The 18,266-nt window shown below is 38.6% G+C and overlaps 1 protein-coding gene across 1 annotated transcript in view; it reads left to right on the top strand.

Annotated features, from left to right (window-relative positions):
- CNBD1 (cyclic nucleotide binding domain containing 1) overlaps positions 1–18,266 on the top strand; it is a 593,156-nt gene that overhangs the window by 69,821 nt on the left and 505,069 nt on the right. The window contains 1 exon segment of the mRNA XM_036742093.1: positions 5,927–5,949. Within this exon segment, the coding sequence (XP_036597988.1) occupies positions 5,927–5,949 (23 nt within the window).

The following is an 18,266-nucleotide window of genomic DNA, read 5'->3' as shown; positions in this document are numbered from 1 at the left end:
ATGAGTGGGTACATGGTTCCTTCGGAGATTGACCTCATGGAAAAGCATCTTCAGGTTTCTTCAGAAGGGCTGTCATATGTAAAGAGGGGTAGACTTGTTCTGCTTGTTCTGCTTAGCTCCAGCATTCATTGTTCAGACCAGAGGGGAGAAGTTGTGAAGAGGAAGAATCAGGCTTAATGAAACACCACCTAACAGTTTGAGCTGCCCCACAGCGGAATGGGCTGCCTTGGTAGGTAGCAGCTTTCTTTTTTGAGGTCTTTGGGCAGAGGCTGGATAACAATTCAGTGGATTATAAGATCAAGACATAGATTATTTGAAATCCAAATCTCAAAAGCTATCTGAAATCCTCTCATTTTACCAATGATGAAAGTGAGGCCTGAGGAGGTTAAATGACCTTGCTAAGATCATGTAGGTAATGAGCACCATAGACAGGATTTGAATCCCAGTCTTCTGACTCTAGAACCAGTCGTCCCTCCCTCCTTCCTTCTTTCCTTCCCTCCTTTTTTGCTTCCTCCTCCTTTCTTCTTCTCTTTTCTTTTCCTTCCTTCCTTCCTTCCTTCCTTCCTTCCTTCCTTCCTTCCTTCCTTCCTTCCTTCCTCTCTCTCTTTCTCTTTCTTTCCTTCTCTCTCTCTTTCTTTCTTTCCTTTTTTCTTTCTTTCCTTTTTTCTTCTTTCCTTTCTTTCTTCCACCACACTACCTTCAGTATATTGCAGAAAGTATTGTTCTCCAGGAATTAGTTGGATTGTATGGTCCCTGAAGGGTCTTTTGATTCTGAAATCCTATGATTCTTGATAAAGCATCAAGGATACTTCTCTGGTTCCAAGGGCTACTCCAGGAGACATCACATAGAGTTAACAGAAAGCAGAGATTGAAATCAGAGAAACATTTTGGGTAATCCTCCCATTATGTTATTTTCATGAAACAATAACAGCAACAAACTTGGTATAAATATTACCTATAGTTTACATTTATAAATGTACATTGTACATTTATAAATGTACATAATACATTTATCTGTATTTTATACTGTAGCAATCTTTACTGTAAGACTTCCAATAGGACATTTGATCATTTGATCTTAGGGTTTGAGAAATAATAATTTTATGTCTATCCCACTTTAAGGTTTTCAAAGTATTTTCCCCACAAAGATAATGTGATATAGGTAGAAAATTAAAAACATATGCAAGGACATCACTAGGCTGAAGAGACTTTTCAGTCTTGTTTGAGGTTTCTCTAGAGAGTTATAAGAAGAGGAGAAAAAAACCAGTTTTCTAGGCTGAATAATCATATAAATATTGCATTTGATAAATTTTATGCTTCTCAGTATTTCACCCCAAAGATTACATTTTTGAAGAACAAAGGTGGAGGGTTATCATCCACTTTAGGAGTCTGTAAGCTTTCCATGGTGTTCTGAAATGAAAATATGGTGCTCCCAGTTGCCGCCATCTGTCCTTTGTGTAGAAAGATAATATGAATTACTCACCATGAGCTGGGCATAACACTGAGTTTTTTGTACTAGAAGTGATGGCCTGCCCTTAGACCATCCACATTTTCTTGTTCTGTCTTATGACCAATGGTCAGAACTAGGGGTATAGAATGTAGTCTGTAGCCAAGAAACAGTTTTTTCCCCTTAGAGAGTTAATCTGCTTATAGATGATTGATTCTACCATCTTGGCCTCATATCCCCAGTGCTATAATTAAATGAACTAACTAGGCAAGATTTCTGCTAAGTTAGAGAATATGATGACTTTGGTATTGTGACTCTCACAATTACTTTTGGTACTTTAGCAGAAAGTACACAAGCACAGTTACCCAACCAGCAGGTTTCAGATGCATTTGGTTCTGGGCTTCAGGAATCTTCCTGTAGCCTTGTGGTTCTTTTTTCATCAGTGTTTTTCTGGATCCTGGTGTTTGCATCTTGGCTCTACTCCACAGGTCTTCCATTTGTTTTTGAGTCCCAAAGGTCCTTTTCTTGGGATCATTTAAGTAAATTAAATTTTATAAATGATTACTTTGTTAGAGATAGGGAAAGTTACAGGTACTAAACATTTTATTTCATTGGTATAGGGAATTCCTTTCATTGGGTTGGGGGGCTTATTGAATCAAACTAATTGGTATATATGTAATGTTTTATAAATCATATGTTATATGATATATGGATATCTAAAGTATATATGACATTTCATACATCATATATTTTTATACTGTATATGAATATATAATCTATAGCTTATGCTTAAGTATGCTATGTTTTATTTCTGTAAAAAAGGGGGAATTAGACCTCTGTAGAATTCAGTAGTCTTTCCCTAGCCTAATAAATGAAGAAGCTCTGGGGAACTGAAAATCTCCTGAGTAAGGCTATCCGAATAAAACCACTAGTAATGGTCAAAAAACCCTTTCCCAATGGCCAAGGGTTTGCATATCAAATAGCCTCCAATTCTCCAGATATTTCCAACTCTCTCTCACTTCTCAGTATAAGCATAAATCATCATTAGTCCTCAGGTCTAGGCTCTTCTGCTTCCTTTCCATAATACCTGGTCCTGTTCAACCAAAATAAGAAGTTTTGGTTCTCAATTCTATTTGAGGCCCTAGTGGGATGAACCTTTCCACTGCTTCCCAGCAGACATCTATTTCTATAGTCCCTGACTTCTTGATTGTGAGTATGTCTCCTCAATAAAGCTGGTTTGCTTTACTTTTTCTGTCTTGAGTTCTCCATGTTTTCTATACCGAAATTTTTTCCCCCAAAGCTTACTGCAAGAGATCTGGTCAAGAATTTTGCCCCATATTATGATAATATTTGTATGGGAAAATGTGATTCAGCTTAAATTATTTCACCTTAGGTTCCTTTTCCAAGGAAAGAAAGATAGCATGGTTTATGTGGGAGATAGAAAGCCTCAGAGTCAAGAAAATTTGGATTCAAGTCCTAATTCTGACACATATTGGTTGTGTGACTCTGGACCAGTCACAACCTCTAAGTTCCCCTAGGCAAGTCTCTAAGATTATAAATTGGAGTGTGGTCAGTTATCTGTATTGATAGAACTTTGTGTGAAACTTCTAATACCAATGAAATAACAGATCTGATTCTAAAAAAAAGTTAGAACAATTTTAGATAAAAAACTTTAAATAAAAAATGCTTTAGATTAAAAAAATTGAACTTTAGGGCTGGAAGTTTCCTTGGAGATTATTTGGTCCAAACCATTAACTTTATGGGTGAGGAAAGGGAGAAAGAGGGATAGATTAAAGTTAAAATGAGTTGTCTAAAATCATTTGGTCAAGGACAAGGACCTAAGGCTTTTGGTTTCCAGCCCCAATAATCTTTCTACTACAGGACAAATTACTCTAATATTGTAGGGTTTATAAATTAGAAACTCATAATGTAGAACTAAACATCAATTATTATTGATCTAGTTAGAGGAGAATTAAAAGAATTTCAATTCTTAATCAGCCTGATTCTTTGAAAAAGTCCTTTTCAATAAAGAGTTTAGTGACATTGTACAAATTATATGTTGTTAAATTTTTAGCTTGTAATAAATTCCAAGTAATTTTCCTTCTCTCTTATTTATTTGATTATTTAGAAGAAAGCGAAGGGTTAGTCAGGGTTTCAGGAAAAGCAGCCAAATTTGTAGGCCACAAGTATGTGTGGCCACAAGGGAGCATTACTAAGGAACACTTTTATAATTCCCTGGATTGGGTACTCACCACACTGACCCAAATGATAATAGCTCTGTAACTTATTAGGTGGTCTATCGAGGTAGCACACTGGATAAAAATGTTGGACTTGGAGTCAGGAAGGTTTGAGATCAAATTCAGCTCCAGAAACTTACTAGCTGTGCAATCCTGGGCAAGTCACAACCTCTTTCAGCCTCAGTTTCCTCATCTGTTAAAGAGGGAATAGTACTCTACCTACCCCCTAGAGTTATTATGAAGATAAAATGGACTAATGTTTATAAAGCACTTTTCAAGCCCATTAAGTTGTAGGGGTATATAAATGCTCATCAACTTTGCTATAGTTGTTATTCTGGCTGTAGTTTCCATCATGACTTAGCCAGGCTTGGGAAAAGCCTTTTTGGACTTGCTGTGACTGACATTTAGTCAGCAATATTACATCCTGGGCCCACCTAAATCCTCTCATTCTTAGTAGGACCTCCTAGCGCATGTGCTCCATGAGCACACAATTGGAGAACTAAGGGTCATGCCATCAAGAGGCATCAGAATATGATTTCAGTAAGCAGATTTTAGTTTGAGGAAATACTTGACATACATTTCACAAATCTGGAAGACTCCCATACATTTGTTGTTGATCTCAGCAAATTCTTTGGTATCACCTAAGTGAGATTCTTTAACTGACATAAGATTCTATCTGGGTTTCTCCCCTCCTCAACGCCCCACCCCTAAAAAAGGGAAAAAAAAAAGAAAAGCAAAAGAAGTCTTTTGGGATTGACTTTTTTTTAAACAAATGCCATTGTCTATTCTTAACAGTATTATTATTCCCATTATTTACATTTCTCCAGCTCTGTTCCTCTTTACAGTAGTTAATGTGTAAACCTCATTACTGGGGTCACGGGGATGAGGCGGGCTTGGGGCTGGGGAGCCTTGCATGTGTTTTCTGAAGATCACAAGGTTATTGGCATTTCACACAGATAAATCTAGAGGGATTTTTTTTGTCTTTTTCTTTTTTTTCCCCTTCCTTTTTTTTGGTGGAAAACTTGATTCTAGATCAGACTTTGGGTGGAGAAGCAGCTGCAGCATTAACAGAAACACCCAGCATTTCTAGGCCATGCAGCTCAGCAGAAAGGCAAATGGGCAAGGGGGAGATGAGGTTAGATAAGGGATTTGTGAGAAAGGAAAGTGAAGAGCAGGACCCTGGGAGGGGGAGGAGAGGGGGCAGCCCCACCTTTGTAAGGCACAACCCTTGTCTTTGGCTCTCCTGGGTGGAAGTGAGCCCCTCCTCCCCTCCCCAGCCCACTTTAGCCCAGTCCCTCAGGCCCATTCCAGGCTCTCTGCACCTTTTGGCATGTGTACAACTAGGGGTTTGGCTTGACTCTTTGGCAAAGATACTTGCAATGGCTGCAGATAAGCTTGCCTATTCTATTCCCATCCCATCGAATTCCACAAAGCTGATTCCCTGCCACAAAACACCTAGTCTCTTAGGACTAGCTGTGAACCGGGAAGTAAGCAGCTGCCATTGTAACTTGAGTCTTTGGGCCTCTCTGGGATACGCAGAGAGGCACTGGGCCAGACTCAATGTCAAGAACAATTTAATTCAGTTTGATTCAACAAGTATTTATTGATCTCACACTGCATGTAAGGTAGTGTATTAGGCACTGGGGGATATAAAGAACTTTAAGGCATGGACCATTCTCTTAAAGGGTTTATAGTACAGAGGGTGAGATCAGAACATTATAATTTATATTTTTATATAGGGCTTTCACGGAAGTTTTCATGTGATCCATACAATGGCCCTTCATAGCACCTGGGGCCATTTTGCATTTCACGTGTGGGTCCTTCCAGGTAAGCTGTTAGAGGTTCAAGGTACATTGTGGTTGAGTGTCTGCTTAAAAACAAAGGATAGTTCACTAGCTCCCAGTCAGAGCACATGGTTCATGAAAGAATGAATGAAAAAAGTATTAAGTTCCTATTCAGTGTCAGGTGCAGAGGGTATGAATACAAAAGTGGGACAATCCCTAGGAAGAAGAGCCAGCATGGCACAATGAAAGGAGCACTGGTTCTGAAGCCAGAGAACCTGGTTCAAATCTGACCTCTGATAATACATGTATGACTAAGGGCAAGTTATTTAATATCTTTAGATCTGTTTCCTTATCTATGAAATGAGGTGTTTGAACTAGATGGCCTCTGAGGTGAGCCCCATCTTTAGATCTAAGCTCCAAGGAACTTATATTCTAATAGAGGAAGATAGCACATAAAGGGCAGGGATAGCTAGGGAAGGAGGTTTGGGATTGGGGAGTTACATGAAATGTGAGTGGAGCTCCAGGGCAGCTCAGCTGTCAAGTTCTTTAGAGTAGCAATAGTTAGCACTGATTTAGTTAGTATTCTCAGAGCAAGAATTGGAAGAGGAGACATGGGGGAGGTACGTGAATGGCAGCAAGGTAGATGGCAAGATAGCTTTGTGGGCTGTGATTTCCTTGTAAATGGTTGGATGTGATATGAAACATGATCTGGGATAGGCTAGATAAGGTGGTTTGAATGACTTTTATTCACTCACCAATCAGGATGCCTACATTCCAGGAAGAGCTCCAAAGCTGAATGGATTTACTTCTTGGAGGTTGTTGTTGTTTGCCCTTCATTCTGGTTGGAGAATGGTATCTGGAGGTGTAATGTTAATACAATTTGAAGATCTTCCCCACCCATTAATAGGTCTATGTGACCTGCTTTGACCCTGGGTCACACAGAAGCCTGAGTCACATGAGCCTGAGTCAGGAGGGTTGTGATGCCCTCTGGCTCTGAAGAAGGGTATATATACTTGGAGATTAGCATTTGCTTGGGGGCTCACTCATGGGAAGAGTGTTCCTGTGTTTTAGCCAGATGAGACTCTGAGTAGACACTAAGGAGCCCCCCGGCTTTGAAAAACCCAGATGTTGGTGCTTCTCTCTCTAGTAACTATGTATGTATTGCTTTTGGTCAGACAGTTGGAAGCCCTGTCTGTTGGTCTTTGCTGTTTGTATCTGCTCTGTTTATATGATTTCTGTTTGTATTTTCTCTGAAGTTCAGGGTATTGACTTTTCCCCTGAACTAAGTAAATGATACACACACACACACACACACACACACACACACACACACACACGTTGAATTAAAGTAAGATTGTTGACCCCTTTAAAGCTGCTTTCCTTTAGAAAAGCAGATCAAAGAACCTGTGCTAGCAGCCCTCCTGTGTGTTGGTGTTATTGGGTTTATACCCCCACAGCAGCTGCAAGTAGCATTGTTGTTGAAGGAGGTCAGAAGCAGGGGGTGACTATTTCAATTGGGGAGAAGTAGGGCGATAGTTCAGGTAGGCCCTGCTTTCCTGGAGGATGGTTAGATATGATTTAATGAAACAATTTAGAGTGCTTAATAAAAAATTGAAAGCATTTAAGGAAACAATTAGGAAGAGTAGTGATGAAATATTGCTCCCACGAACCTGGGGCACCATCTTTCACAAATATGCCATCAATGAGAACAGTGCACATACATGAGGAACATAAATGAAGAGGCACATAATAGGAACATATGTGGCTAAGGTATGTAAGCAGAGGAGTATTCAAGTAGGGAATTCTTGGGGTCAGGATGCTTTTGTTGAAAGACATATTTAGGGAATGCATGTGGCCTGGCCACCCGTGTAAAGGAACAATCTGTGCCTCTAATGCTGCAGGGCCTCTGTTGTCTTCTGGTGATATCATCATCTTGCTCCCTCTGGGTCTGTTCCCTGCTGGACTCTCTTGCAGTACAATCTATATCAGGCATATGGTCCCTGCTAGATAGGGTTTGTTGCTGGTCTCCTGTGGCAACTGCTACTTAACAGTGCTTCATTGATAGATAAAACATTTATTAAGCATTTACTTTGTGTCATGAACTGAGCTGAGATCTAGGGATAGAGATGTAATAAAGGGCAGTTTAGTGTTGCAGTGGATAGAGACCTGGGCCTGGAGTCAGAAAGACCCAAGTTCAAATCCAGCCTCAGACAAACTAGCTGTGTGACCCTGGGAAAGTCACTTAACTCTGTTTGCCTCAGTTCCCTCATATGTAAGGTGGGCTGGAGAAGAAAATGGCTAACCACTCTAGTGTCTTTGCCAAAAAGATCCCAAAAGGGGTCATGAAAAGTCAGACATACTTGAAATGACTCAACAACCACCACAATAGCAGTGCCTGCCCTGAAGGCGCTTTCATTCTAATACTGGAAAACAACACACAGGGGATTTGAAAAGCCATAGGGTAGCTAAAATGTGCTAGAAGATAGAGGGATGAGGTAGGGGAAGCTAGGCCCTTGACAGAAAAGGCAAAAGCTGACCCATCACAATTGAGTGACCCAGGGGGCAAAGACCAGTTTACTGGGAGGGGGAGGTGGTAGAAGTGAAGGTAATAATACTAGTAGAAACTACTTACTGGCTAAGGAATCAGAATTCCTAAGATAGGAGAAAATTCAGAAATCTAGTCTAAACCACACCTCAAACGGAATCCTCACTATATCACACCTGAAAAACCTGTCCTTGAAGATATTCAATGATAACCTATTCTTTCCTGAGGCAGCCCTTCCCACTTTTGGACAATTGTAATTGAGAGGAAACTCTTCTTTGACATCAAGTCTTATTTCAATTTCTACTCGGTGTCCTTACTTTCAATCTTTGGGGTCAGACAAAATGAATCTAATCTCTTTTTCACATGACAGTCCACCAAACATTTGGGCATGACAATTATATCTTCCCCCGTTCTAACCCTCTCTCTGCCCCTCCAGTCTTCTCCTTCTCCCTCCAGATTAGGCATTACCAGTTCACCATTCTGGTTGTCCTCTTCTGGATGCCTCTCTGCCCCTCCAGTCTTCCCCTTCTCCCTCCAGATTAGGCATTACCAGTTCACCATTCTGGTTGTCCTCTTCTGGATGCTCTAGAGCACTAGTTCTCAAAATGTGACCTGGTGACTCATGGGGGTCCCCAAGACCCTTTTAGGAGGCCCGTGAGGTCAAAACTATTTTCATAATAATACTAAGATATTTTAATTTCTAACATGGTAAATAGTTATAGATAGAATCCACATAAACCAAAGCTCCTTGAGGTTCTTTATAATTTTTTAGGATGTAAAGGGATCCAATAAGATCAGGGTGAAGCAAGGATTTCCATTATTACCACTATTATTTAATACAAGAAAAAGAAATTGAAAGAATAAAAATAGTCAACGAAGAAACGAAACTATCACGCTGAAGATGTTATGATGGTAGACTTAGAGAACCCTAGAGAGTCAACTAAAAAACCAGTGGATAAAATTAATTTTAACAGAGTTACAAGATATAAAATAAACCCACATTAATCATCAGTATGTCTATATACTACCGACAAAATCCAGCAGGAAGGGATAGAAAGAGAAATTCCATTTAAAATAACTGCAGACAATATTAAATATTTGGGAGTCTATCTGCCAAGGCAAACCCAAGGAGTATATGAACACAATTAAAAAACACTTTTTACACAAATAAAGACAGATTTAAACAATTAGAGAAATATTAATTGCTCATGGAAAGGCTGAGTCAATATAACAAAAATGGCAATTCTACATAAGTTCATTTACTTATTCAGTGCCATATCAATCAAATACCAAAGAAACATTTTATGGAACTGGAAAAAATTAATAAAATTCATCTGGAAGAATGAAAGATCAATAATGTCAGGGGAATCAATGGAAAAAATGTGAAGGAACGTGACTTAGCAGTACCAGATTTCACACCATATTAAAAAGTGATAATCATCAAAACAATCGGGTACTAGCTAAGAAATAGAGTAGTGGATCAGTAGAATAGATTAGGTACACAGTACACAGCAGTAAATGACCATGGTGATCTAGTATTTGATAAACCCAAAGATCCATATTTTTTTTTGTGTAAGAACTCACAATTTGAAAAAAATATCCTGGGAAAACTGGAAAGCACTTTGGAAGAAACTAGGCATAAACCAATATCTTACACTGTCTAGCAAGATAAGGTCAAAATAGATAAATTATTTAGACATAAAGGATAAATTAGAGGAGTATGGAAAAATGTACCTGTCAGATCTGTGGATGAGAAGAATTGATGATTAAGCAAGAGATAGGATCACAGGAAGTAAAAGGGATAATTTCAACTACATAATATTAAAAAAGCTTTCATACAAACAAAATGTAACTAAAATTAGAAAACAGGAAAACCTTTTTTATAGCTGATAAATGATAAAGGCCTTTCTCTCAAATATATAGGGAATCAAGCCAAATTTATAAAAATATGAGCCATTCCCCAAATGATAAATGGTCAAAAGATATGAACAAGCAGTTTTCAGAAAAAGAAACCAAAGTTATCTATAGTCAAATGAAAAAATGCTTTAAATCACTTCTAATTAGAGAAATGCCAATCAAAATAAGTCTGAGGTGCCACATCACACTTATCAAATTGGCAGAAAAGGAAAATGACTAATGCTGGAGGGCATGTGGAAAAATTGGGACAGTAGTGCATTGTTGGTAGAGTTATGAAGTAGTCTAATCATTTTGAGAACAATTTGGAACTATGCCAAAATAGCTATAGAACTATGCATACCCTTTGGCCCAGAAATACCACTACTAAGTCTGTATCCCAAAGAGATCATAGAAAAAAGAAAAATACCTATTTGTACAAAGATATTTATAGCAGCTCTTTTTGTGGTGGCAAATAAGTAGAAATTGAGGGGGTGCCCATAAATTGTAAAATGGCTGAACATGATGAAATACTATTGCGCTATAAGAAAGGATAGTAGAATGGTTTCAGAAAAACCTAGAAAGATTTAAATGAACTAATGCAAAGTGAAGTGAGCAGAACCAGAAAAAACGTTGTTGTGGGTCCTTTGGAATTGTGATAATCACTGCCTTGATCCGAGTAGCTAAGCCTTTCACAGTTGTGATTTGATTAGACAGAAATGTTGATCTGTTTATATTGTCTCTGTTTGTAATTTCTGTTTGTGTTTGCTCTGAAGTTCAGGGTGCTGGCTTTTCCTTCCCTCTGAACTAAGTGAATGATCTATCTATGTTTGATTAAGGTGAGATTGTTACCTTACAGTTGCATTTCTTAGAAAAGCAGATCAAAGAACCTGTGCTGGCAGCTCTTGTTGCTAGTCTTGTTGGGTCTTACACCTTAGCAGCAACTTCAAGTATGATTGTTACAGTTTGCCATTTCCTTCTCCAGCTCATTTTACAGATAAGGAAACTGAGGCAAATGGAGTTAAGTGGTTTGCCCTGAATTACTTAGCTAGTAAGTGTCTGGGGCTGGATTTGAACTGAGGTCTTCCTGACTCCAAGCCCAGTGCTCTATCCATTGCACCACAGCTAATTTCAGATTTTTTCAGGCTTTGAGCCACATGCTATAACTTTAAAGCAGGCAGTGCAAATATTATTATCACTATATTTTCATTCATCTTTTTTTTTCTCATGGATTTCAAATAGAAATGGATTGAGGACAAATCATTATCTTGCTATGATACTTTTACAGAATTCTGGACTTGGTGTCAGGAAGAATTGAGTTCAAATCTTGCCTTAGAAACTCACTAGCTGTGTGGCTCTGAGCAAGTTGCTTAACCTCTTTCAGACTCAGTTTCTTCCTCTGTAAAATGGGGGTGATAAAAGCAAGTATTTTAATGAGCTGTGAAGATCAAATAAGATGGTATATAAAAAATGTTTTGCAAACCCTAAGGCATATGTAAATATTAATTCTAAGTATTGTTATGTCTAATGTGTAGATTATTGTCCAAGTTGATAAAGTAACTACTCTCTATAATTTGAAGTATTAAGATTTAAGATCCTTTTCTGTAGAGTGACTTAAAGCATCTTCAAGGCATCGCTATTAGAAAATCAGATGGCAAATATTATATGTACTTCATCCTGTTCCCTCAAGGTTTAGTATCTTCCACTAAGTATCTATATTTTAAAAGTTTTTCATTATATGTAGTTTGGAGATTGTGAGTATTTGATATGACAACATCTATTAAAAGGGCTAAATTTTTATTGACTAGTGTTTTCACCTGGGTAGTTTTGGGCAACAGTCTTGTGATAATGCTCTGGTTTCAGTACAGTATATTGATTTTATTCACAAGAATATTTTCAGGTTTATTTTTGTAGTGTGGGAATTTGTCGTCTGTTAGTTTATACCCTCTTCTAATATATGGTTTTACCTTCTAGGTCATGTCTTGCTAGGTGTTCTGTAGGTACTACATGTTAGTAACCTGTAGTGACAGGCTGTACCATTTCTGTCATTTCCTTGCAACGTCTCTATTAATTTTTGGTTACCTTAAGCATAAGCCTTCATTAATTTCTGGTAGTAATAACCTGATTCTAAGTTGCTATTGCAAACCTTAAATTTTGGATGAGGAAACAGAGAATCAAAGCGGTTTAGTGAATTGTCAAAGTTCATACAGCTAATGTGGGCCTCTACGTGTGACTAAGGACGAAGTGCTAAATGTTAAACAAATGATGTCAAATAACAAGAATTTCAGGAGTTTGGTGGAGAAAGGAAATTGCAGGTGCATTTATAGAAGTCTTCATGGAGGAAAATATTCATCGTGGAAATGCAAGAAAATCAGAACAATTATAGGAACGCTTTTTTTTCAGAGTTTATGGATTCATTAGGACCTAAGGATTCTTGGGTGAGATGTTTGAATGTTTGGAAAAAAGTGTGATCAGATAGAGTACGGGGGCTGATATTTTGTAAAGTGCATAAGGAAAAGATTAATGGGGGAAAGAGAAGCATTATATAGGAAGCAGTAGGTGTATATTAGAAAAAAAATGGCATGGGTAGGAGAGAGGATGAGCAATCAATGAAGGAAACCACTGTACACTAGCTTGATTACTGGGGGACTCCTTTCTCCTCAAATTCTGCTTTGCTCTTTCTGTAGGAGAAAGCGTAATATATGTGTCTAGACACGTGTATATATGTGTGTTATGCATATATAATATGCTTATATACATATATAGACACATTTCTATCTCTAAACTATCTAAATTATTCGCTATGTAATAATGACTGGCATTTCTATATTACTTTAATGTTTTCTAAGTGCACATATCTGGGCTGTCCTCAATTCTATGAGTTTATATGCTAGGTAAAAGATACTATATGTAGAAGTTCCTTTTTGACTGAATTTTGTTATGTTACCAAAATCTAAGTTGTTGTTTATGGATGCTTCAGAGACAAAAACTTTTAATATTTGTTTGAGGAAAATTTGAAGGCTTTGCATAACAAGATCATGTCAACATTAATTTTGAGCATCAAAATAAATGTTTTCTCAAAATACAAACTCAGGTTAATTTGAGATGAGTCAGGCAATTGCCTCGGATGATAGTAGCTACTCTCTCCAATTAAGGTTGGCGTCATAATAGATGAAGTCTGTCCTAGGGCAATAAAAGTGATATTGGTTTATATTAAGTAGATATACTTTAAAATCACAAGGAAAAAATGACTAAATGCCAACATTAAAATGAAGTGGACAAAGTAAAAACTACTATTTTAGGTTTCAAGCTGCTCAGAATTTTATTATATAAAGATAAAATTAGTACTCTGAATTTTAAAATACATCATATTTTATTTTCCCCCAATTATATGTTAAAACAATTTTTAAACTTTTTTTTAAAGATTTTAAGTTCTAAATTCTATCCCTCCCTCTCTCTGTCCCTTCTTCTCTCCCTGAGATGGTAAGCAATCAGATATAGGTTACATATGTACAATTATGTAAAACACTTCCATATTAGTCATTTTGTACAAGAAGACTTGAATAAAAGAGAAAAAATTAAAGAAAATGAAAAATAGCATGCTTCAGTCCATATTCAAACAATGTCAGCTGTATGATGCTCTATCACAAATAACAGTTATTCTCAGCAACACAAGATAATTCTGCTGGACTTGAGAGGTGTTATCAATCTCCAGAGAGAGAGAGGATTGGTAGAGTCTGAATGCAGATTAAAGATACTTTTTTCTTTACTTTCTTTTTTGTTTTTTGTCAGTGTTTCCTTTCACAGAATGACTTACATGGAAATATGTTTGCATGACTATACATGTATAAGCTATGTCAAACTGTTTGCCTTCTCAGTGGGGAGGGGGAGGGAAGAAGGGAGAGAATTTGGAACTCAAAATTTGAAAAAAAAGATGCTAAAGTTGTTTTTACACATAAATGGGAAAAATAAAATATTAAATAAGGTTTTAAAAAAGAAAAAAAAGAATTATTTTTTTCAGTGAACTTTTGTACTTTCTTTTTCCATTTGGCCAATTCTAATTTTTAGGGGCTTATTTTATTTTGGGTAAATTTTTGTATATCTTTTCCCATGCTATTGACTCTTTTTTCATCATTCTCTTGCATTACTCTCATTTCTTTTACCAATTTTTCTTCTGCTTCTCTAATTTGTTTTTTAAAATCCATTTTAAGCTCTTCCAGGTATTCTTTTTTGGGACTGAGACCAAATTAATTTTTTTTTTCACATGTGGCCATTTTGACACTGTTGTCCTCTTCTAAGTTTACACCTTGATCCTCCCTATCACCATAAAAGCTTTCTATAGTTAAGATCTTTTTCTGTTTTTGTTTGTTTGCTCCATTTTTTTGTCTTTATTTTGTGACTTGGTGTTTTTAAGAGAGAGTTAGGCTCTTGTTCTGCACTGTCCCAGATTTATTGTTCTAGGGATCTGGGTCTCACTGGTGGTTTTCTGTGGGCTTCAAAGCCTAGCTGTTTGCTTTCTCTGGAGGACTGACTTCCCTTTTGGCTTGTACTGGCGAGGTAGGCCTCCCTCTTGGCCTCCCATGGATATGGGTTTAGCTGGGGTGGGGCCTTGTTACTATGTTGCTATGGAAAGAGGGTTTCTCTGCTGGCAGGCCCCAGGAGGGGTGGCCTTGCTACTGGGTTACTATGGAAACAGGGCCTCTCTGCTAGCAGGCCTTGGAGGAGTAATCTTTGCTGGTGGTCAGCCCTGGGGTAGGGCTCTGTTGCTGGGTTGCTATGGAAATAGGGTCCCTCTTTTGGCAGGCCCCAGGGGGCCTGTTGGCTAGCCCTGGGGTGGGGTTTCACTACTGGCAAACAATGGAGTCAAGTCCTCCCTGGTGGTTGGGCTGGGGTGGGGTCCCTGGGGTGGGCCCTTGCTGCCTGGCACAGACTGCTCACTTGCCTAGGAGGCTGCTGGTTTGTAGGAGGGTGGGGCCACCCTGGTGGGTTGCCTCAAGCTTGGAGCCTTGCTGCAGGCCCCCTGCTGTGAGGCTGTCTGTTGCTGCTGGTCTTAGACCTTGTTCACCTCCCACCCCAGTAAGACAGACCTTTACTGCTGGGCTGGTAAACTGCTTTCCTGCTCCTAGACCAATTCTGAGGAAGTTTTCTAGTTGTTTGGAGGGGAATTTTGGAGGGCTTCAGAGGGTTCTTTCCTCACTCCACCATCTTGGCACCAGAAATCCATCTTGAATATTTAAAATATGTACATTCCAGAAGAAGAAGGGACAGTTACTTGGGAGGGCGGAGATAAATGGTGGTAGTGGCTAAATTCAATAAACATTTTTTAATTAATTAATTTAGTTTTAATTTTCAACATTTGCTTTTACAAGATTTTGAGTTCCAAATTTTCTCCCCATCGCTCCCTTCCCCCCACCCTAAGGAGTAATCTGAATATAGATTACTCCTTTCCCCAATATACCCCCCATTCTATCACCCCCTCCCCTTCTCTTATCCCCTTCCCTTCTATTTTCCTGTAGGGCAAGATAAATTTCTATACTCCATTGCCTTTATTTCCCAGTTGCATGTAAAAACAATTTTTAACATTTGTTTTTAAAACTTTGAGTTCCAAATTCTCTCTTTTCCTCCCTCCCCACCCATCCTCATTGAGAATGAAAGCAATTCAATACAAGTTATACATGTGTAGTTATGCAAAATACTTCCATAATAGTCATGTTGTGAAAGACTTACTATGTTTCCCTCCATCCCATCCCCCCCATTTATTCTTATTCTCTCCTTTGACCCTGTCCCTCCTCAAAGGTGTGTGTTTCTGATTGCCCTCTCCCCCAATCAGCCCTCCTTTCTATCATCCCTCCCCATCCCCTTCCTGCCTGCTTTCCTGTAGGGTAAGATAGATTTCCATACTCAATTGAGTGTGTATGTTATTCCCTCTTAAAGCTAAATCTGATGAGAGTAAAGTTTACTCATTCCCTTTCACCTTCACCCTCTTCTCCATTGTAAAAGCATTTTCTTGCCTCTTTCATGTGATATAATGTACCCCATTCTACCTCTCCCTTTCTCCTTCTCCCAGTACTTTCCCTTCTCACCCCTTAATATTATTTTTTAGATATCATTCTTCATCTTCAACTCACCCTGTGCCTTCTGTCTATATATATGTATGTATTTCTTCCAACTACCCTAATACTGAAAAGGTCTCATGAGTTACAAATATCATCTTTTCATGTAGGAATGTAAATGGTTCAACTTTACTAAGTCCCTTATGATTTCTCTTTCCTGTTTACCTTTTCATGTTTCTCTTGATTCTTATATTTGAAAGTCAAATTTTCTATTCAGCTCCAATCTTTTCATCAAGAATGCTTGAAAGTCCTCTGCAGGGTGTTCCTAAAGTCTGGACACATAGGCAATTGATGGCAATGTGGAGTTATTGCATCGAGTTCACATGAATCTTGCAAAGTGCATCAACCTTTGCATCACAAATGATGGAAATCATATTGAAGATGTTATTTGTTAATATTCCAATTAAATAAAAATTTCATTCATTTCATTTCTTGAAAATATGAATTTTTGCCTATGTGTTCAGACTTTAGGAACACTCCGTATTTCGTTGAATGTTCATTTTCTCCTCCTGAGACATTATACTCAGTTTTGCTGGGTAGGTGATTTTTGGTTTTAATCCCAGCTCCTTTGCTCTCTGGAATATCATATTCCAAGCTCTCTGATCCCTTAATGTAGAAGCTGCTAAATCTTGCATTATCTTGATTGTGTTTCCACAATACTTGAATTGCTTCTTTCTGGCTGCTTGCAATATTTTCTCCTTGACCTGGGAACTCTGTAATTTGGCTACAATATTCCTAGGAGTTTTCCTTTTGGGATCTCCTTCAGGAAGTGATTAATGGATTCTTTAAGTCTCTATTTCCCCCTCTGGTTCTAGAATATCAGGGCAGTTTTCCTTGATAATTACTCGAAAGATGATGTCTAGGCTCTTTTTTGCTCATGGCTTTCAGATAGTCCAATAATTTTTGAATTCTCTCTTTTGGATCTATTTTTCCAGGTCTGTGGTTTTTCCAATGATATTTCACATTGTGTCCTATTTTTCATTCTTTGGTTTCATTTTATAATTTCTTGATTTCTCATTGAGTCGTTAGCTTCCATTTGCTCCTTTCTAATTTTTAAGGCATTATTTTCTTCAGTGAGCTTTTGGACCTCCTTTTCCATTTGGCCAGTTCTGCTTTTTAAGGCATCCTTCTCCTCATTGGTCTTTTGGACCTCCTCTGCCATTTGGGTTAGTCTATTTTTAAGGTGTTATTTTCTTCAGTATTTTTTTGTCTCCTTAATCAAGCTGTTGATTAATTTTTCATGATTTTCTTGCATTCTTTTCATTTCTCTTCCCAATTTTTCCTCTACTTCTCTTACTTGATTTTCAAAGTCCTTTTTGAGCTCTTCCATGGCCTGTGACCAATTCATATTTTTCTTGGAGTCTTTGGATGTAGGAGCTTTGACTTTGTTGTCTTCTGGTTGTACATTTCGATCTTTGTCACCAAAGTAAGATTCTATAGTCTGTTTTTTCCCATTATTTGCTCATTTCCCCAGCCAATTACTTGACTTTTTACCTCTTTGTTAAGGTAGCACTCTGCTGCTAGTGTGGAGGGTGTACTGCCCCAAGCTTCAGGGTTTTGTGCAGCTGTTTTCAGGGATACTTCGAGGGACCTGTAAACTTTTAGTTATTCCAAGGTGGTATAACCAAAGGAGAGGTGTTTACTCCTCTCCTGGCATGTGCTCTGGTCTGCGAGTGACCACAAGCACTTTTTTCTGCCTTGGAACTGTGAGGAGGATTCCCTCTCCACAGCTGCCACAATTGATGCCATTCCAGCACTCTTCCTTGCCCCAGGACCACCACCCAGGCTTGTGACCCAGATCCAAGCAGGGCAAAGGAAGAATATCCTGCCTCAGCACCAGCAAAGAGATCCCTGAAATCCTCCTCTGGTCAGCTGCTCAATCCCCCTACTGTCCATTGGCTAAGAGCTCTGTAAGCAGCCACTGCTGTGCTGCCACCACCACCCCAGGGCTGGGTCAGGACTGTGCTCCTCTCTCATCCAGGTCTGATAGACCTTTCTTACTGATCTTCTAAATTGTCTTTGGTATTTGTGAGTTGAGAAGTTGGGAAACCACCACAGTTGCCAGTGATTCAGTCCCCTGAGGCCTGCTCCAGGTTTACTGGGGCCCTGTCTATGCTGGAGTGTTTTGCGCTGGACTGTGCTCCTCTTTCATACTGATGCAACAGACCTTTCCTGTCAACCTTCCAGGTTGTCTTGGACTGAAAATTTGTTTCATTCTGTCATTTTGTGGGTTTTGCTGCTCTAGAA

Source organism: Trichosurus vulpecula, chromosome 1 (genome assembly GCF_011100635.1).
Source record: "Trichosurus vulpecula isolate mTriVul1 chromosome 1, mTriVul1.pri, whole genome shotgun sequence".
Lineage (NCBI taxonomy): Eukaryota > Metazoa > Chordata > Mammalia > Diprotodontia > Phalangeridae > Trichosurus > Trichosurus vulpecula.
Note: the sequence above shows the minus strand (reverse complement) of the source record. Positions and strands in the feature narration are given on the sequence as shown.